This window comes from Chaetodon auriga, chromosome 7 (assembly GCF_051107435.1).
Source record: "Chaetodon auriga isolate fChaAug3 chromosome 7, fChaAug3.hap1, whole genome shotgun sequence".
Classification (NCBI taxonomy): domain Eukaryota; kingdom Metazoa; phylum Chordata; class Actinopteri; order Chaetodontiformes; family Chaetodontidae; genus Chaetodon; species Chaetodon auriga.
Window position 1 is genome coordinate 3,455,846 of NC_135080.1, and position 22,087 is coordinate 3,477,932.

The following is a 22,087-nucleotide window of genomic DNA, read 5'->3' on the forward strand; positions in this document are numbered from 1 at the left end:
GTGGCTTTTGTTTATAATGTGACTGAGACTCATGAATAAGTGAGTCGCATAATGCGACAAATTATTTAGTATTGACACATGAAAGCTTTGGTTACTCTAGTACTGTTTGTTAAAAACGTCTCAACAATCTTCTGCTCTATATTTACACTGGAAATGCATTTCTGTCAGTCATTCAGCTGTGACTGTAATGTAAGTGTGAAGTGTAAGCCTCTTCTTCGGCCTCTTCGTCTCGTCCTCATTTGATGGGCACTTTTTATCTTCGGGTCCTATTGATGCCCTGAATGCTTCTCTTTAATTACAGGCGTCTCACAGGTGTCGTGGTGGTGAAAGCGTGATCCCGCTGGAAGTGTTTACATCACAACAAGCTGTTGTTTTGACTTGTTGGTCCCCAAACTCTCCTCCTGGACAGTGGATCACTTTTGTCCCCCTCACAGCTCAATGTGTAATCAATTTACTGGTACATTAATCTCTGTCCTCCTGAGAAAACCTCACCCCTCCTCTCTCTCTCTCTCTCTCTCTCTCTCTCTCTCTCTCTCTCTCCCCCTCTGTCATCCCTTAGGTCTCACTCTTAATTCAGACATTTCAGCACTCCATATATCAAAAACCAAAACTCCCAGCATGCTAATGATGACGCTCTCTCCATAATCACTGAATGCATCCATATTCAAACTGTGTGCGTGTGTGTGTGTGTGTGTGTGTGTGTGTGTGTGTGTGTGTGTGTGTTTGAAGGTATTTATCCAAACAGTCCTGCATGTGTGTGGGTTGGGGGGTGATGCCTGACATGTGAATGTGCATGGGTGTGTTTGTGTATCTCACGCTGAGCTCTCTCCATTTTGATTGTCCTTGTATCCCTTAGCATTTCTTTCCTTATGTAAGATGAATAATTCAGGCCTCCAGTGGTGGAGAGTGGAGAGAGAGCATTCACAGAAAAAACGAAGGCGTCATGAGCCCTGACTTCCTCCATGTATTGTTCTTTCAGGGAGGGACAGAGTACAACGGCTGCATTTCCTGACTGCCTCACTGCGACGCACACACACACACACACACACACACACACACACACACACACACACACACAGATCAGCCGCGTGCAGCGCAGACTGGAGACTGAGCTGCTGCATTTGCATTTTGCCCAAAGTGCTCGGCCCACAAACAGGCTCTCCTGTTAGCCCTCGTGCGTAACAAGGATAATAGATCACATCTTGCTGAAATATCGATATGTTCCTCGGGGCTGGTTCACGACAGAGAGAAGTACAGGCTTCAGAGAGAGGAGCATCCTGAACACTCCACCACATGCTCTTGGTACATTAATTGAATTAATTCGGTCTAAGTCAGCCACACCGAGTCAACACTTTCTAGCAATAATTATTTTTTAGAGCACCAAAGTGATTTTGTTTCCCCTCCTCAGCGAGCATTAGATTAGCCGTATTTTCCCTATTGAGCTACTTACCACCTCAGGCTTTCTGATAATACTACACCCCCCCCCCCCACCACCACCTCCTTCATCCTCCCTTACAGGGTTTGCTGAGGTGGCCGTTCATGTAGAGATGTTGCGGCCGCAGCGCTCTGAAGGGAAAACACAAGCTTACTTGAAATATAAAACCTTCCTCTATTTGCCTGCAGCTATTTTCAGCTCATCAAGAATGTTGTAATCTCACTTAATTTCAAGTCTGACATCAGTGGTTTTGCGGAAAATCCTGCTGTACGTGCAGACACGCTGCTGTGTGTCACCCACCTGTCTTCTCGTTGCAAGGAGGCTGCTGCCTTTTCACCTACAAGTCATCTCAATCCCCCGTTAGCTCATTATTCTCAAATCGGCTTGTAGAAATGACTGACAGGTCAGGAGATAAGAGTCTTATTCTCACCTAGTGACACTTCCCCCAGGCGCTCACACACAGGCATAAACAGGGAGTCACAAGTCAAAAGTGAACGTGGTGTCCCCCACCTGTAGAGGACAGGACTCCTAATAATTGTGAAATGTGAAATTCACACATTCACATAATTGATTGGTGAACCTGTAATTGATGTGAATGTGTTGTGATTGCATTTTGTTGAACTTTGTGTCTGTCCTGTGTTTTCCTTCTGCTTCATAAAATATCAAATACCAGCGACTTCATCATCATCATCATCAGCTTTCTCAGCACTCACATGCGATTTTGTGCTGTTATTCAGTCGTATCAAATCCTGCTGCTTGCGTGTCCTGCAGGTCACAACCGGATCATGTCAGAGGTAAACAACATTGCTTGTTGCATTGTGTGATCAAAATCAATCTGACATGAACGAAGCCATACACTGATCTCATGCACAAGGACGGAGGAGGAGGAGGAGGAGCAGAAGGCAGGGTGCTGTGGGTAGGATGTGCTCAGACTGAGGAGAATGTATTGATCCTTCCTTCATGATGGACTGAGATGCTGCTTGTCACTCTGGCAGCCAAAGACAAATGGAACATCAGATGGGCAGCTTTGTGGCTGTGCTGACCAACTGGAAGGAGCCAAACAGCAAGAACAACAAAAACAAAAACAAAAAACAGCCGAAAGGTTAAAGCGTTTCTGGGGCAGGGGGATTCTAGCTAAGAGCAATGCACCTCATTAAATACTCAGCGTAAGCCCTGTGGATTTCATTGATTGCTGGTGTCCAGCAATGCCTGAGCTTTATCCTGCACAGCCTCCTCTGAAAGAGGCGAAATGAGCATGAGCCTGAAGCAGGGATGATTGTTTTTGCATCTTGAGTCTATTTCTGACTGGAGATCTTAATGTGGGCTGGCCCGGGTGGCTGAAGTGGGTCGTAGGGTGAAGCGGACATGAAAGGGCTGACACGAAGTGGAGTCATCCTTGCTGGGGGGCATCTCACTGCCTCCACTCTGGTGTAGCACAGACACACACAAAGCCACTGCATAACACCCCCCACCTCCTTCAGTTTTTGTTCCCCTGCTTCTCTGTTTTGATTGCTGTCACTGTCCAATTTTGCATTTGCCTCGTGCAGCAGCATCAGTGTGATTTTCATCTCACACTTGCACCTTGCTGCACACTGCGGATATTACATTTGCAGCTTGTCCAGAATCCTAAGATCCACTGGCATCCAAGTAAACACACACATTTGTGTTGCTGATGCGAACCTTAACACTCCGCCCCCATCACCACCACCACCAGCAGCAGCAGCAGCAGCAGCTACATCCCTGGTCTTAACCCCAATCCTTCCAACCCAAAATCAAGCCCTGACCCATCTAATCCTCTTAAAGAAGTAAGAAAAGGCAAATGTCCTCACTTTGCATTTGTGTGTTCTTCTTTCTATCCGTCTGAGGACCTCTGAGTAATTGAAATAACACACATACGCTTAGGCATCTCGCGCAGGCTTTAGGACCCAGTGTTTCCGTCGTAATAAAGTAGCCGAGCGGAGGAGAGAAAAGGAGAGAGGGAGAGAGACAGACAGAGGTGGAGGAGGAGAGCGAGCGGAGAGGAGGAGAGCTGTATGTGGAAAGTCAGAGAAAAGCTGAGTGGCAAAAGAAAGTTGACACCGTGTGAGATGCGCTGCAGCCGCAGCGAGGATTAACGAAGGAGCTTCTCTGTGCTGCGAGGAGGAGAGAGCGAGCCGAGCAGGATGCGAGAGGAGATGGTGTGCGGGGGGAAGAGGAGTCGTTGACGAGGCGTACACATCACTGCTGCCAGGCTGCACAGGTGTGTGAGGTGCATGCATGCACTGGCAGCCGCATCAGCACGGCTCGACGGAGGGATGCCGACAAGTTTGACTCTGTGCTCTGTAACTCAACGCGCACATCCCCTCTCCCACACAGGGCGCACACACGTTTCTGCACATGCCCACGCTAAGCGCAAGTAAATCAGGAGGTCGGTGTGTAGCAGCATTCAGTCCCGTGGATGGTTTGAAGTGAGGCGCTGGATTCCTCCGTCTCTTCCCGGTGGACTGATCCTGGAAACAGAGCAGGACGGATCCGGGTTTCCAACGTAAAGGTGAGAAAATATTTAAAGGAACTGACGTGAAACCCTGAGCTGTGTCACTTTGGGTGAGAACAAAATGAAGCCCTGAATCATCCTGATGGTGTTTATGCACTATTTCTCTTCTTTGACTGTGCTTTCAGTAGTTTATTAGAACAACAACGTTGAATATTCACATTTTAAATCTCTCTTTGCAAAAACAGCATTTTCAATACACATTAAAACAATTAAAAAATACTAAATGTGAAAGCATTGCTGTTTCCTACATAAATCTTTGTCAACCCGCACAGTAAGAATTACAAATTACTAATTACAAATTACAACAAATCACCTGTATTACCAGTAAAAGGTTTATACTGGACCATTATTAATAAATTTAATTATTGTTCTTGCTTCAAACAAATTGATTTTTGCTCCTTTGCTTACATTTTTGATGGCTTGCTAAACACTTACAGCTAGATATGTTTCCAGTTCTGACATTTTAAACATGTTTAAGAGCATATTAAAAAAAAAATAAAGCTCCTATAATGTGTAAAAATCTTCTGCTCCCACATGTTTAGCTTCAGCTGCAAACTAGCCTCCACGTCAGTCTACTCAGATTATTGCTTGTGTTCCATTTCTTGTATTTTTACTTCTGTTAAAATTTATCAAAATGATGTAATTATTAGTATTTAAGTGCCAACAGCGCCACCATGCGGCCAGTAAGGACAGACTATGAACGCTAATATTAAAACTCATAATAACCTGAACTATGAGGTGTTGACAAGAAATTTTTGGTACAAATGTTCCCCTATATAGCGCCACCACGCAGCCTGTTACAAAGCTCTTAATGTGAACATTCAGAGCTTTTTGTTCTTAATGTATTTGTTGGATAATTGGCAAACAGTTTGTCATGATCACATTCTGTTCTACTTATGTTTTCCGCAGCATCCCAACATTTTTGGAATCGGCCTGTACTTAAATTAGAAACGTGTTTTCACTTCTGTGTTCATGTTGTTCCATTTTTTAGCATCTGCATTGTCTTCTGAAAACGAACATCCAAGTATTCAACTCTGACTTTCATGTCAGCAGTAATTCATCAGAGTAGGTCTCGCATTTTCAGTGAAATCTTTCAGTTGTCGACTCGGCTAATGTTTGAGAAAGGACGTCAGTAATATATACAGCAAGTGAGACAAGTTTGGTATTTGTGCAACGTGATGAAAAGCAACGCTGCAGGAGTGAGAGGTCTTCAGTTTTCATTATTTCTCCAGTTCATTTTCTCACCGTGCACACCACAGTGGATACGTCAGGGGAGGTGGTGCTGTGGAGCAGAGCCCAGCAGCAGCAGAATAACCTTCCACAAACACACACAGCTCTGCTCCATTGTTCATGTTTGCATATCAATTCGCTCGCCATAAGACAAGCGCGGTGTGCAGTAATGTAAAACTGTAGCGCGCTCATGCAGCGTTCCTGACACCTCAGATAACCTGACACACCTGCATCCTTCACACCTTTTCATCTTTTCTTCAGGTAAAAATATCTGCAAGTCTTTCAGTCCTCAACCAGAATCTGATGTGGGAAATTAAAGACACTATTTATGTGTGAAATATGTGTGTGTGTGTGTGTGTGTGTGTGTGTGTGTGTGTGTGTGTGTGTGTGTGTAGGTCATTATCAATTAGAGGCCAATAAACATGCCGTCCCTCTGTGATGATGATGAGACCATGTAATACATCATCGCTCATGTAAAGATCTGTGAGAGGCTAATTGCCCATTTGGCTCATTGTTGCACGTGTTCACTAACACACACTTGTTTTGTTTACTTGTGAGGACATCATATACTATAAGTGCTACATATCTAAATTAATCTTAAACTGGAACCTAAGTATGATTCTAAGCTTAACCAAACCCCAGCACTCCTGAAACTCTGAAAGGTAACCTTGTGTGGACTAGCTTTCTGTGCTAGTCAGCTCCACTGATGTAAACAGGGATATTTGTCTTTCACTTTTTCCAAAATCAACAATCAACTCCTTGGTTTTGTAGGTGTTGAGCAGTAGGTTGTCCTCTGTGCACCACCCTGTGCACCACCCCGTGCACCCTTGGTCATGGTTATTTCCTGTTTTACATTGAAAAGTTTTGCTCATGTGTCGTCTTTTGATTGACTTCCTGTGTTTTCCCGCCTTTGTAACTGTTGATTTGTTTCACCTGTCCCTCACTGGCTTCACCTGTCCCTTCCAGTCCTTTACTGGTTTAGCCAGTTTATCCTTATTTCTCGGGTCCGCCCTTTGCCAGCTTCACCATCCCATAAGCTTTTTGTTTTTGCCCTTTCGTCAAAAAATATTGTTTGAACTGCACCTGCTACTCTGTCGTCTGCATTGGGTCCAGCCATTGCTCGCTTGTTTACCCCACAGGGTGACAGCACTGTCAGTACTGCCGTGATGCCATTGTTCAGGCGTCGTTGTATTTTTCCTTGTCATCTGACCGAAAGGCAGCTTGTTTGGCTCTGGATGAGGCCCTCGCCTCTTCATGGCAGCGGTTCCTTCTCTTTGTGTCTGGTCATTTGATCCTTTTAATGAACTGGGAGGAAATTGGCAGGAGAGGCAGGGAAATGTGTCTGATTGTTCTGAACAGGAGCGGAGGAAGGTTTTCTACCTGATGGGAATGTTCATGTAAACATGTAAACTGCTCTGAGGTCTGTTTGATTGAAATCACCTGCTTCAATAACAGTGCTGTCCGGTTGTTTTTGTAATGTGGCCGATGATAGTCCGTGCCTTTTAGTCTGGGGGAATGAAAGCTGCACTAACAAAAGCACTGGTCTCTGAGGTTCATATGGTCGGCATCTAAACATTAAAGTATTTGACATCTGGGGAACATTGTCCATCAGCCTCCACCACACTGGAGCGCCGTGCATCACTACACTGCTGATGTAAACGCAGATGACATCTGCAGCCTTTGTATTGTCGCTGTTAAAGCTGCAGCCGGCAACTTGATCATACATGATGTAAAACTTTCTGCCTCTCTGAGGGGCGAGAAATGCCGCACAGCTAAAACACCACACAAACACACACACACACACACACCGCTGTGTCGCCCACTGCAGCTCGTCAGTGTTCGCTTTCACAAGCTTTAGTAAGAACGAATTTCTGGACTTGAAATGATAAATTTAAACAAATAAAATCCTCACCAACAGACACAATGGTCATGCATTTCAAAATAAAGTAGAAATAATGTTCCTCATAGTTAGAAATGACTGCTATTTGAAATACAACAACCTTATCCTGCGTGGTCCATTTCATTTTTTTACACAGTAACATCCACGTACAACCAGTACACATCCATACATGCAAACCCCGGAGAGTGAAGTAAACTGAGTTGCAGCAGCTTTAGAAGAGGCTGAAGCACACGCACACACATATAGCCAGTCCCCGTACGGCGTGTCCCATGTGTGTCCACTGATGTAAGACAGAACACCGAGTACAACATACAACACAATCTGCAGAGATGCTGGAGCCATTTGTAACATATTGCAGATTCTCATTCCTCAGGCCTCACTGCACACAAGCACCAGCTGTGCGAACGGAGTGTGTGTGTGTGCGTGCGAGCGTGTGTTTGATGTGTGTAGTTATGTATGTGAGCATGTAGGAGGCAGGGCACGGAGGGCTTCAGAAGGTTTGTTTACCGTGTACGCGTCTGAAAGGGCCAGATGATGAAAGGCTGCAAAAGACTGTCTGTGAGTGTGCGTGTATTTATGTGAAGGAAGCGAAAATGTGTGTGTGTGTGTCTGGGGTTAGAGTGGGGCATACCATGTACTGATTAATGAGCTCACACCGCCAAACACACATACTGCACAGGGGGTTTAAAGCCAACCCGGCGCCCACGTGACTGCGCTCGTTTGTTATTATGGAGTAATTCTGTGGAAATTATCCATCCTTTGCAGTTTAATGCGACAGTAACACATCCTTACTGGAAGGCACTGCAACGCTGGAATTATCCCATCCAGTTATTATCAAGCCGAGCAGAGTAACAGTACTGAAATGGCAAATTAGCCTCTGCTTCATTTATCCTGCAGTGTGCGCTCCACTCCATGGTGAATTTGTTTCCATAGGAACATGATATTACTTTGGGCCTGACGAGCTGTGCGACGCGCTCCACGTCACCGCCTGCGTGCTGCTTATCTTTTCTGTTCAGTTTCCTCTCGGCTCTTGTCAGTCACTCCAGACAGACAAGGAAGAGAGAGAGTGTGTGTGTGAAAAAAGGGTTTAGAAATGAAATCAATAGGGCCATTTTACTACCACTTGGGTTTTCACATTTTTGTTCGGCATGTCTCGCAGCCCGCTCTGGTCTTATCAGCCCGACATCGCTGTTCTTCAAGATGCCTTTTTACTGGAGCCTTCCAGCATTTATAGCTCCAGTTTCCTGCAGCCACTATGCTGTTTTGTTTCTGCCAGTGTGCTCACTGTATCTGCATCTCCTCAATCTGTATCAGCTGAAATATTACAGCAATTACTTCCAGCTCTTGTCCGTGAGTGTGCATGTTTGCCGAGAGACAGAGAGTCAGCGTAGGTCAAAAAGACAGCAGAGCGGCTGAGAGTCTATATGAGAGTCAGCAGCAACAGTTCTCTGCTTTTGCGACGGGGGTTTAAAGCAATATTTCACTTTGGTTGCACATTTCCGCGTCTTAAGAACAAGCTTTCTTGTCATGCGGCAAGTGGAAAATGTCCCAAGAAAGACAAGTTTTAAGTTTTGTACAGTGGCTTTGCTGAAAGTCTTGGATGGATTATGGAAAAGGGAAGAAGTCAGATCAAAAGAAGAGGGCTAGAAGTAATGGAGGGAGCTGAGTGAATGTGTGGCTGTGTATGTGGATGGTAAAGCAGCAGACTGAAAAGGAGAGAGATAGCGAGGGAGAGAAGAGGAGCTCTTGTAACAGTGTTGGTGGTGATTTGTAGCCGCGTCCTTGCAACCTTCCCTCTACCTGACTGGATGTTTTATGAGCGTTGCAGAATCAGAAAGGGAGGCAGGCTTATAATACAGCTGACAGAAGTCTTTTTATGGTGGATGAGCAGAGGTGCGGGGGGGGGGTGTAATAAAGCTGAGTGCATCTCTCCTGGAATGAAGCTGCAGCGATTGGGAGGGAGCAGAGGAGAGAGAGGGAGAAGGCTGGTGAAGTGCTACAAATATTAGTGTGTGAGTGAGCGTGTGTGCACCATATGTCCAGATAAAGTGTGTGTGTGTGTGTGCGTGTGTGTGACAAGGCACTTTGCTCTGAGCTGTTGCTGACGTCCGAGTTGAACAATCACTCGGCTTGTTCAATATGAGAGGCACTAGCCCTCCATAAAGGGGAGTGTGAAGAGGAGGGGGGCAGCGGTGGTGGTGGTGGGGGGGGGGGCTTGCACGGCGAAGCAGTATCAGCGTGCAGAGCAGAATGCAGCCCTCAGCACCACGCCAGCCCAAAGACACCCAATTATTAGTGCATTGATCTGGAGCCTGTGCAGCACGCTGCCATGCAGAGTGAATACTGACTGATGAGATATTATGTGGTTTGTTGAAATGACACTTTTCCACTGGAAATGAAAATACCCTTTAACGCACTATACAAAGACTTTTTTCCTCACTTCTCACTTGTCAGCTCACGCTGGCATTTCTCCACCTCTCAGTTATGTGCTAATTTTAGATATTCTCACTTTGGACTGCATGAAGTCAGTTGTACTGGAGTGTAACTTCATCACTGAGCATCGTGTTTTTATCACGTCCATGTTAACCGGCAGTCAGGTGCACATGTACAACCATCCATCAGTTCTCTGAACAGCTTTTCCTGTGCGGGGCCTTTGGGGACCGGGGCCCATCTCAGTATGCGTTAGGTGAAAAGCAGAGTACGCCCTGGTTTGATCAACACTGTTAACACAGATAGGTTTACACTAACCAGCTGAACTTTAGAACATCATTTACGAGTAAAACTGACGTATGCAGGTCATTTTTATCAAGATCTCCATCAACACTAAAATGCCTGAACAATAAGAAAAGGCTAAATCTGGCACACAGTTGTTTTTGTCTGCTCTGGCTTTCTGTAGTTGCGTAGATCTTTTTTTAAATCCTATTTTTAGGGTGTCATTTTCAAAGCTGGCCAGGGACAATTGATTAAAAGGATCCTTTTAAGCTAACTCTGGCTCATTTATAGTTTTTGTCTTTGTTGATCAATAAACCCTGTTCCCGTTAAAATAAACTTTAACGAACTTTGATTGTGGCTCATTTTTACTACATGTTAATCAGCCAAATGGCATTTCCTGCACTGCTGCATTGAAATGTCAATCAAATCAATGTGTTGTGATTGTGAGGTCGTCACAAAGCGTCCCTTTAAACATATGAAGAAATATATATTTGGCTCTTTCTGACGGGCTTCCTGAGAAACTAGGATGTAGAAAGAAGCATAGAGTGGCTGTTACTTACCGCCACAGTCGACTAGAGTCTTACCTTTGGGGTATGATTAATGCTCATGCCATTTTTCAGCACTGCAGAAACTATCAATGTGCCCACGTCCAGGGTCCAGGAGATATACATAGTACTGAGTTAGCAGTTTTCCCAAACACCCAGGGACAGGCCTTCCTCTGAAACACACCGAGCTGCGTGCCAGGCAGCTGCCACACCTCCGGAGCACTGATATCTGCTTTACTGCATTCTACCTTTTCATTTTGTATCCTGTATTCTGGCACTATGAGCCTCACTAGTGGAGTAACTTTCTTTCTCTGCAGAGTTTCTGATATTAGTCGGCCTGTTAACGACAATTTGTGCGGCCACTGTCCTTTCAGCACCTCAGGAGCTGTGCTGGCTGAAAGGACAGCTGGTTCTGAGGACGGTGACGCTGGGACGAAGGTCAGAGTTGGTGTAAACTGAATGCACAGACGCTTCAGTCGAGCTTATGCTGCACTGACGTCTTGTGTCTGAGGTGAATTTGGGGAAGGGTTAGGTTTATCCACGTTTAGCCACGACTGACTAAAAACAAGTTTATCTGTCGGGAACAAAATCTCAATGAGTTTGAATATCTTGTTCAAATAATTAAGGCAAAAAAAGCTTTAAAAAAACAAGCATATATGGTCTTGATTTAAGATATTTCAGGTTTCGCAGCGTAAAGATTTCTTGTCCTTCTCTTCACAGACCTCCTCGTCTTCATGGGAGAGCCCGACTCCTCGTCTCTTCTGAGCGAAACCCTCTTAAGGTGGACGGGGTGCATTGAACATACAGTACACGTCCTGAAGGAGGCAAGCGGCAAACCCGTGATCATAAATCAGCACTGGAGGACTTTGATTTCTTCATTATCACTTCCTGTGGCAAGAACAGAAGAACGGGCATGTTGGCAGGCCTGCTGACCTGCGGATGTGCACCATAGGATTCTATTTCTGGAGCCTCATTGCTTTTACAGATTAACTGCCCTCAAATATGGCCCCAATCCGTTCACTGCGCCATTAGTTTGACTGCAGCTGGAGGTTGTGCATATCCAACCTTCAAAACAACCCGCTGTGCGTCAGTCCAGTCACTTGAAGGCCTGCTGCCTTTGGCCTCTTTTTTAAAAGCGGTGTCAGTGCGCTTTGTTCAGACTCCTGCAGAGGAGCAAACATGCAGCTGCATGTCATGACAGCTTGAAGGTGATTTCTGCAATTCTCCTCACAATCATTTCTTCGCTGAAGCCATCGCCCATTTCCATCCGGAACGGCTGAAGGGAAAGATTGACGTCCAGGGCTTTCATGCTGAAACCACGGCACCGAGCTTAGATTAAGACTTCATATTTTATTGCTGGCGTTCCTGTGGGCACATCACACTGAAATCCCATTGCCCAGTATTTTCATTAGCCTGTCTGGAGCTAATCAAGGTCCTTCATCATCAGAATTGACATTTCCATACTGTATGAGAGAGAAAGTAGCTGACATTAGCATATTCATGAACACTGACACACTCAATCATGTAAAATGGAAGACATGGGGCAAACCCTGAGCCTTCAAGCCCTGAAACAAATAGCTTTTGACATGTGAGGAGAAGAGGATCTCGAATCCCCCTACACAACTTCAGCGCATCCCACAGCACGCAGGAGAAGGCTACCAGGGGCACATTAAGAACATTTCACTCTATCATAAACCTGGCATGTGCTGTCGGCCTCTGGACGAAGGCCTGTAATAAGAGAAAATTAAAGAATAGGATTAAAGATGGATTATCACTGAAACCGCCAGCAAAGCAGCTGCCTGTACATAAACCCATCGGACACTCTTCAGGGTGACGCTCTGCACACCGATTTGTAGATTACTCTTGGTTGTTGATGCGGTGTCCTCCTGTGTGGTTGGTACTAGACGAGAGGGATGGCGAATATAGATGAGCTGGAGCACCCTCTTCTGGGAGAAAGCCCCAATAACAGCCGGGCGTCAGGGCAAGGACTGGGGCCCGGGACAGGACAGGCCCCTGGTGGGCTGTTCAAGGGCATCTTGGTAAAATGTGAGGAGGACCGGGCCTACCCTCCGTTAGCATGGAGGAGCTATTGTGGACATCCTAATGAGCTTCAGCAGCAGCAGCTACTGGACCCCTGCTCCTTACCTCGCACGCTGGAGTCCTTTTACCCTCCAGCTCCCATCTGGGGCCACGCAGACTCCCTGCTGAGCAAAGACTACCTGGAGACCACCTTTGTGGACATTCGGCCCGGCTCCACGCTGGAGAGGAAGCTGCTGGCTGAGACGCAGGACTTCAACAGCGTGTCCTACAGCATGGATGACGAGGATGACCTGCTTCCTGACTCTGATGTAAGACATCCCACTGACATGATGTTCAGACAGGTTTTTTCTCATGTGATTATGAAATCAAGTATTCATCTAAAGCTAAATAATGAGGGTTCTAGGAAAGCAGTGCGGCTCGTTCCTTTTCCACCGATCCTCAAGGGAAAGGCCAGTAAATAGGCCTGAAGCTAACGATAAGCTCCTTGATTAATCAATTACTTGTTTTGCCTTATACGTATAATGTCCCCAACCACAAGGGGACACCTTCAGATATCTTGTTTTGTCCATCCAATAGTCAAAACCCAAAGACGTTCAGTTTAGAATGATATAAAACAGAGAAAAGCAACAAAGCCTCACATGGTCGACGATTAGCTAATCGATTAATTGACTGATGGTGTCATGTTTACACATACACAATCACAATATCTGATCATCTCATTTCTACCACGTCCTCCTCGTTGCTCAGAGAGAGACTCTCATACTGTCAGTGCAGATTCTGGGAACCAAAGAGGAACTTAAAATAGACATACGAGCAGTGCATTTTCAGGGTAGGCAGCGATTGAATGCTTACTGTCAAAAAGCCAGATTACATAAAGCTCCTCTCCTGCTGCGGTGCAGGTAATGACACTACAGCAGCGATGGAGGATGCCAGTTCTATTTCATAGATCACTGAGCAAAGCCCACCCTGGAGTGAAATATAAAGTAGCTTTAAGACTCTTACTGTAGTCATGTGACGTTTTGAGAGTCAACAAGAGAATGTATATGCTGTAAAAATACAAACGCGTATAGCTGCCGGTTGTTTAGGTGATTATGAAAAGTCTCTCAGCTCGGTTAAATCAAAAGGTCCAATTACCCGCTGTGAGCTAAGAGGCTGACGGCTGTTTTACGTTTATTACTTTGAACAAGAACACCAGCAAGTGGATAAACACGCACAGCGTTCGGATCGAGAGGAGCTGGCTGCCGCAAAGTTTAGCTCGGAGTTTGCTCCTCAAGGACAAAGAAGAGCACACGAACCAGCGTTTTTTGTTTTTTTTTCAGGCTCATTCTGGATGCTGGCAGTAGTGCAGTGATGCAAAGGCGCAGGCCTGTGGGAATAAAACCTTGCAGTGACCTCAGAGAGGCACAGCACAACATCTCCTTCTCCTTTGTTCCACTTCAAACGCTTAAATGACTCGAAGTGGCCCCCAAACTCCTTTATGCTTCGTGCTGAATTTCCCCTCCGAGCTGATCAATACTATATGAAACCGGAGCAGGAGAGATGACCTCAGGAGTGTCGAGTCCTGAGTGACTTCAGACAAGAGCACCGCGTCTGTCCCTGCTTCTGCTTCATGTCACCAAAAGTGCTTCAGGACGATCGCTCCTGAAATATGTGCATAATTCAAGACGGGACAAACCAATCCGAGCATCAGAGACCAGCAGAGCAGCCACGTGGAGTGAAAAATGAAAATGATCTGATCTTTAAAGTGCTGTGTGCACCTCTGTTTGATCTCCTTTGTGTTTAGAAGCAGATGTGCTGGTGCGTGAAGCGTTGGCTCAAATGTTACCGGAGCATCTTTGGAACATGCACAATTATTTCACGCACAAAATCAAACGAGCAGAGTAATATGACGGGGTCGGAGTGAGAGAGGAAGTCAGATTCAGTATGCAGCTGTTTCAAAACGATGCGTGAGTCATGAATCGCCTGCGGTCAGCAGAGCTAGTGCACATCCAGACTAACCCCATTCAGTCACATTGTCTTACAGGCACCAGCAAAGTTTTACAGTCGTTGTGGGGGACATGAACACAACATCACACAAAGCAGTGAATTATGTTAAAGAATATTATCTTTGTGTACTCAATACAACTTTTAAGATGAGTAATTCTCAATATTGTCGTTGTGGGTCTAACGGGTCAGTTCTTAGTCCCTATGAAAGCTGCTTCCAGCGTTTTCTCTGGAGTGATCCAGTTTGATTCATCTCCGTTGCATCGGCAGAAATCTCAGAGCCAAATGTCTCAAAACCGGGGCAAACAAAGCCAAAACTGCCTGCATGAGCAGATACCTATAGAGGTTTTCCTTGTAATTTGGCTACCAGACCCTGAACTTCATAAGTGCACTCTGTTTGAATCCCAGGACTCATCCATTGATGACTTCAGCGATACAGACAGCGAGAGCAACTTCCCTCTGATGATCCCTCAGGACTACCTGGGCCTGGCCTTTTTCTCCATGCTCTGCTGCTTCTGGCCCCTGGGCATCGCTGCCTTCTACCTCTCACAGAAGGTACACACACACACACACACACACACTCACACTCAGTCCTGAGCTGACAAGATACAACCTGGCATTGTAGTTCACAGCCAAGGGTGGTTTCTTACCCTAACGACAGGTCCAATGTCTCAGAGTTTGGACAGGGAAGGATTACATCTAGATTTGAGAGCTCAACAACCGGAGGAGGAATGCAGGAGGATGAGCAGTGTGTTTTCATACGTTTAGGTTGTTTTAGAGTCTCTTGTGCTTTAACTTCTGCAGAAGTTAAATTAAGATGCTGAAAAAATCGCTGCACATTAATGTGTCATCTTAACTTTCTGATGTTTCATTGAATAAACTTCCTTCTATCAGTGTCATAACTCCTTAGAACATTTGGATGTTTACAACCTCACCACCCCAGCTCCAACAAAGAATGTTAAATCGTGAGCGTTATTCAGGCTGACAGGCTGTAAACTTTAATCAGTATTTCAAAGGAAACGATGACGTTCAAGGGCCACTGATCCATAAACTGCCTGCTGATGTAAACAACAGGAAAATGGGGACGATGCCGTTAATGGCAAACAATTACACCACCATGTCACCCCCGCTCCCATCACATCATACATATCATCCCTGTCTTGTGATATTCATATTTCCAATAGCAGCTGATATATTTTCCAAGTCAACACATTGGCAAAAATCCATACACCAGCAAACATGCAGCTACTTTCAGACACTGTCAGCACGCCACCATCCCTCTCTGTCCTCGACAAAAGGACAGACGCTAACAACAAATTCACCAGAAGAAAGCTGACATGATTCTCACTACAGCACATACGGAAATGTGTCCCTATGGAAATAAAAATGCTAATTTGATAGCTGAGATGATCCGTCCAAGGCCAAATTGGTAGAAATATGGAGCAGGTTAAAGGGAAAGGGAGCACCATCTCTGCACAAACTATCTCATCAGTCACTATTACTGCTGGCAGTGTTGAAAATCCCCCAACATCTCTATCTCTAGTCGCCAGAGGCCCCTGGTTTACACAGGCATCCTTCCAGCAGCGCAGGGAAAAAAATCCCATTAACGCTGTTGCAAAGCTAACTGGCAGCAAGCTGCAAAGGCCGTTTGATCAGATCAATGGCCTTCATTAAGGTTTAATTAGAGTCATAACAAGAAGCCCCAAGGTGATAGATTTCCAATATTGTTGAGTGCTACCTAAACCAGGGGTCAGAGTCAAAGACAAGGACTAGCGGGAGGAAGGAGGAGAATGTGATGCACAAGGCGCAAACGGCAGGTGTGATGCAAAGATGGAACATCATACGGGCTTAGCGTGTGATTGTAATGAGTGGAGGGGAAAGTGGAGGCCAGGGAAGACGTTGACAAACGATGACGGATGCCCTTCTCACTCCTCTAATCCTTATCTCGCTCTCCTCTCTCCTCTGTTTCCCAGACCAACAAGGCATCGGCTCAGGGGGATTTCCAGGGGGCCAACGCGGCGTCACGCCAGGCTCTGTGGCTCTCAGTGCTCTCCATTGTGTTCGGGATCATAACGTATATCTGTGCCATCGCTGCGTTGATTTCCTACCTGTCGGGAAAACCACCATAAAAGCAACTCAAGGACACTCAGAAAAGCAGACTTCTCATGCATTTCATTAATATCGACACATGCAAACATATCACCAGTAAGTGTAAAATAATCACAGTATTCGTTCCGTCGACCTTATTTCCAGTCATGTTTTATCTACGCCAAGCTGGAAGAGCAGAGGATGGACAGTGATGACACAACAGGAGCGCTGATGTGGAGATCACAATCACTTCCAGCTGATTTAGGACAGAATTCAGGAAATAAGTTAGAAGATATCACTCCATGTAGAAGATTCAGTCCGTTAATGTGATTTATTTTGTCTTAAGTTCGCCGTCGTCACATGTTCAAGCGTTACTGTCGTGAAAAAAGAACAAACGCAGATGTTATCACAGCACTGCAGATATCACCGCCACAATAACGACGGACGAATAATGAGAAGCAGGAGGAGGAGAGGGGGGACGCGTGGCCTCGTCTGCCTGGGAGGAGCTGAGCGGAGGGCAGCGTACGGCGATGGAGTCTGCAGATTTATGAGAAGGTCACGGCAAGGACGCAACAGCGGCACAATCCTGATGGAGCTCGCTGTGGGAAGGCCTGAGCCAACACTGTCGCTTGTGGGGTGAAAGCTGGTGACGGTTTCAGAGCCTCAGAGCTTTATATAATATATATATATAAATAAATCTATGAGTGGCCAGAAGCAATAACCCAGAATTCCTCACTGCTCCTGACCACAGCGAGGGACCCACTGAGAAACACCGCACATGTACATCAATCATCCCATCCTGATTACACGTTACAGCATAAACAACGTTTACCTGCAGAAAAGACTGACTGTTTATGCCAAGTTGATTAAGTATCTTTATGTAGAAATACACAAAAAAAACCTAAATGAGACGTTCAGTAGTGCCATTCTATACAGTAAAAACTAAATATAAATGAGAAGTTCAGGAGTTTTTAAATAAAACAGAAGGTCGTGATGTGAAGTCTACATATAGACTGAAAGGAGCTGCTTCTATATACAGTAATGAGAAATGATGACATAGACAGAGGAGTGCAGACCTGCAAGGAAAATTGCCAAAAATACAGAAGAAACTGTGCAGATGATCCGTTTTATGAGCTGTTCCATTAATAGAAGCAACCAGGCTGCGACTTCACGCTCCCCAAATATAGATTCTGCTATTTTCTCCTCCAGAACGACGACTGAAATCCTCCCTTGCTTCTTGCAGTACGGCAAACTTTTGAAGTTTTGAAACTTCGGAAGCAAATGCACTTTGGTCAGATGAGCAAAGGGATAAAAATGTTGAAAAAAAGCCAAACCATCTATCGCTCAGACATGAGATGCATGAGTCAGATCAATCATTCGGGTCACGACTGAAACCTGCATGGCGAGTTTGCAGTGTCTCATGTACAAACCTGCTCCAAGCTTCCATCTCTTCCTTCATTTGGTCCTGAATTATTGCAAAAACAGCCTTGATGAAAGAGAAAAAAACAACTCTGGCCATATTGGTTTGAGCTTAAATGTGCCATTAACAAAACTGTGACTAAGGGAACTCCAAGTAAAAATTAAAAAAAAAAAGACTAAGACGACATTTTCTATGTAGATGTATAGTTTTTATAGTCCACAGCTGAACTGCAAAAAACTCAAATACAAATACAAACCCAGTGTCGTATGAAGACTAAGCTGATTATAGATTATGGTCACTGTACGTGCTGTTTGTAGACACACCTGTGAAACCTCAGCATCCTACCTGTCGGCTCGCGTCACTGCTGCTGAGTCACCGCCGTGTCGTGCAGCTCTGGCTCGGGCTGCAGTAGTATACAGTTCAACAGTTACAGTATGCTACACTTCTTATCTGTGGTACTGAATTTTACCGGGTTAGAGTTCTTAAAACATTTTGTGAAACTATAATAAAGCTTTTGTTCAACCAAAAAAAAAAAAAAGAACAAAAAAACTGTCCTGGGACAGTTATCGTACTGTGAAAATACCGTCGCAACCCCAGTTCTGACCGTCCTGAGCCGTCCTGTCCCCACTGGACACTCCGTCAACGGACCCCTTGTTGTTACAGCTGACTCACCTCTATTAGTGATTTATATGGAAGCATTTAATGTGTTTTGCCTTGACTGATCATGCTGTCATGAGACAGGCTCGGGGCAGATTCGTCTCACTCTGTGTCACTTGTGTACCCAACAACTGGACGCCACGAGGTGGACAGCTCATGAGTCAGTAAAGGTCAAAGGTTGAGGCAAATGAGACTTGTTAGTGCAGGAGATGTTCAGTTGCTTTCCAGGTCACACCCTTGTATTACATGTAAATATTAAACTGAAAGAAGACTCAGTGAATCCTAATAAATGCACTTGTTTGACATTCATCCTCCCACTTTTTATTCTGCACCACAAAAATCAAAACCCGCCGCACAGCTGACGACACCTGAGCCCGAGCAAAGCGGCTGCTGAATATTTTATTCCAACATCTGCACGAGTAAACATTAAAAAAAAAAGAGCGCTGCTCCGTCGTCAGAGGGTTTTCGAGTACCGCCGGCTGACGGAGTCTCTGTAGAACTGGAAGATCTTCTCTGATGCTTTCTGGCTGACTGCGATGCACCGCTGCAGCTGCCGGAGAACAAAGGCGAAAATCAAAGATCATCCTGCAGAATCGCTCCAGAAAGAGTCCGGAAACATCATCAGAGCTGAAGCAGAGCGCCGACGGAGCTCGCAGACGAGCAGCAGATTCGATGGAGAAACGAGAGGCGCACAATGACACACGAGGCAGATCAGGCAGGATCGCAAACCTGAACTCGAAGATGACTCTGGAAAACATCTGCTCGTGTATTTACTGACCTCGTGGACTGAAAACGATCCTTTGGTCGATGACATCATCACTCTCTGTTCCGTACTGTCGATAGCAAAGGTCATCAAAGCTCGACTTTCCTGGTGCGAGTGGAAACAGACGAGAGCAAATGAACAAAGTCAGGGGGGATTATGAGGAGCTTAACCTTTAGACCAGCACTGCCTCTTCATGTCTGCAGAGCGAGCGGCTCCTAAATCCTACACACTGGACCTTTAAAGGTGGGAATCTGCCGCATCTGACTGCAGTTCAGTTCGACTTCTACGCCTCTCAAAGTGTTTTGACATCTCTGAGAAAACAGGCCTGAACCAAAGGTTACACAAGACACAGTGAAATCAAAGTTTTCCACCGCAGCTGAAAGCCAGAGTGATTTTAGGGGCTGAATTGCCTTTTGAATGCACTCAGAGCACAATGTGAGGCACAGGCTCAGAGTGGATTAGTCTGCAGAGGGGCTCGAATGTATGAGGTCTACTGTTAAACTCTTCACCTGTCAATCACCTCAGCCTGTGACATCACTGGCTCCTCTCAGCTCATCCATGAACATTTTACTATTTGTGATTTATTTTGTCCCCCGAGCGTCAGATTTACCTTCTCCTGCGCCGCCGTGGGGTCGGTGATGATCTGACCGTCCGCATCGATGGCACAGGTCACTCCACAGAACAGGCGGCTCATAGGCAAGCCTGCATCCATGAGAGCCATACAGGCAGCGTTCAAGAAGCAGGACAAGAGCTGAGCAGCAGCTAAGGAAGAACGCTCGCCAAGAAACACGCTCATGACACCGTCTCAGTGGTTTGACTGAAGGATACTGAACCATCGTCGTGCAACACCTGAAGAACGAGAGTGAGGGAGGAGCGAGGGTGAAGGGACAGCAGCAGAGACGCCTCACAGGTTTCTCGCACACACTGCTCCTGCGATCGCTCCCTCACACCTGGAAAATAAATAAGTGTTGGGTAAATACTTGATTCCTCACCGAGCACGCCTTGTGGTTTGGCAGCTTTTCTACAGCAGCAGTGGACAAGGCTGTAAAATACCCAAAGTTTGCCTTAAATTTCCTAATTATCTTGAAACAAGCTGGTGGAAACATTCTCCATGTATATTAAATATGTCTTAAAACAGAATATAATCATCTGAAATGAGCATAATGAGAAATGATGGTTTCTCTGCAGGTAACCTCTTACCTGGCAGTCCCACTCGGGGCTGGATCAACACCTCCAGCGTTGCCCGGTCGTAGATTTCCTTGCTAACTTTGACCTCGGCCGGTCCGTACACTCCAGCCAACACGCTTGTGTCTCCTTCACATGAGAACAGAAGACATTACTCAACAGAAGACACATTACTGATTCAGGAAGACATTGTGCTTTGAGCCCAAATGAAAAACAACAGAATACAGACAAAAACAACATAAACAGGAAGTCAAAAAAGCTGAAAAGAGGAGAACCATCAAATCATCTAAGACAGAGGTCAACTGATAAACTCTGCAGGTGTGAAAGTCTCCAATTGTGGCCGCTAGAGATCAACTAATATGATCGTTTCAAAAAATCCTTGATGACTTCAGTTTGGTCACTGTATTTTGAAAGTATTCACCGGAAGTCTTCGCATGCTGTCGCGTTTCTATCGACGTGGTCTTCGCGAACTTAATACACTGCAGCTCTTCAGCTTCACCACAAGAGAGCAGTGGATTCTCCTACATTCACACTTATCGGGGTGTAACAGTTTTTATCGCCTATTTAATCGCCTTTATGCACGTTTTGAATGAAAAAAAGCTTCCAAGAACAAAGTCCCAGAGAGGAAGTTAACGGCACGACACAGGACGCAGTAAGAACGTTAAAACCACACAAGTACAGTAAACAAGTGCGTCAGTATTGCTAGGCTACATTTGAGTAGCTTACTACTTTAAAATGTTACGTTAATGAGATTTAGTTCCATGGAGTATTACAAAACTTAACTGTATATTATTTTTGATGAATATTGTGACAATCTGCAATGTGCAATAAAAAGCAATGAACGCTGAGCGATCAACAGCCGGAGTCCGGCTCTCATCTGCCTTTTCCAGCTGACCTCGAGTCGCATTTCTGTGGGTTTTTACCTTGAATGAAGGACGCTGATCCGTCAGGTCGAGACAGCAAACTCTGTTCACAACCAAACTCTCTCAGAGTAACATTTGAAGCGCCGTCCACCTCCATCATGCTGCTATCGAGGTGGAAAATTAGTTGGTCGCGGGAAAGTGACGTAATCTGTTTTGCTATGTGGGGCCCTTACTGATGACATAGGAATGAGGCGGTAAGACCGAAACTTGTAGTTAATGCTGCCTCTAAAGAGTTTTACTAATCGTTGTAAATATCTGTATTGTTCCCACTGAAAGTGTGGAATCAAAGTCTCCATCTGCGGCCACTAGAGATCAATCAATATAATCATTCGATGATACTTTCTGATCAGTTCGGTCACTGTATTTTGAAAGTATTCACCGGAAGTTGCAGCACACTGTCACGTCTGTATCGATATTGTTTTGACGACTTGAATACGTTGCAGTTCTTCAACGTGACCACAAGAGGACAGTGAGTACGCCCAAATTTACACAAACACTGACGTTATTGTTTAAATAAATAAAATGTTGCAGCTTCCACCGGCCGCTTTCAGATTCTTTCAGATTATAATAATGTATGTAGATCGTGTACATCGTACACCTACCTACCCAACCAAACCAACGAAGGAACCGAATACTAACCAATCAGATGCAGAGTAGGGCGGGTCTTCGCGGC

The 22,087-nt window shown here is 45.4% G+C and overlaps 2 protein-coding genes across 2 annotated transcripts; one reads left to right on the forward strand and one right to left on the reverse strand.

The window, feature by feature from the left end:
- Nucleotides 1–3,366: 3,366 nt before the first annotated feature.
- On the forward strand, nucleotides 3,367–17,585 carry tmem91 (transmembrane protein 91). The gene is made up of 4 exons (XM_076735385.1): nucleotides 3,367–3,965; nucleotides 11,076–12,703; nucleotides 14,787–14,933; nucleotides 16,352–17,585. Exons 2-4 carry the CDS (start codon nucleotides 12,269–12,271, stop codon nucleotides 16,505–16,507), a joined length of 738 nt encoding a protein of 245 aa, XP_076591500.1. The 5' UTR covers nucleotides 3,367–3,965; nucleotides 11,076–12,268; the 3' UTR covers nucleotides 16,508–17,585.
- A 1,248-nt stretch (nucleotides 17,586–18,833) lies between these two features.
- Nucleotides 18,834–21,548, reverse strand: exosc5 (exosome component 5). Its single transcript, XM_076735386.1, has 6 exons — nucleotides 21,415–21,548; nucleotides 20,507–20,620; nucleotides 20,135–20,256; nucleotides 19,917–20,057; nucleotides 19,322–19,411; nucleotides 18,834–19,093 (listed from the first exon to the last, which is right to left on the reverse strand). Exons 1-6 carry the CDS (start codon nucleotides 21,512–21,514, stop codon nucleotides 18,998–19,000), a joined length of 663 nt encoding a protein of 220 aa, XP_076591501.1. The 5' UTR covers nucleotides 21,515–21,548; the 3' UTR covers nucleotides 18,834–18,997.
- Between the last annotated feature and the right edge of the window lie 539 nt (nucleotides 21,549–22,087).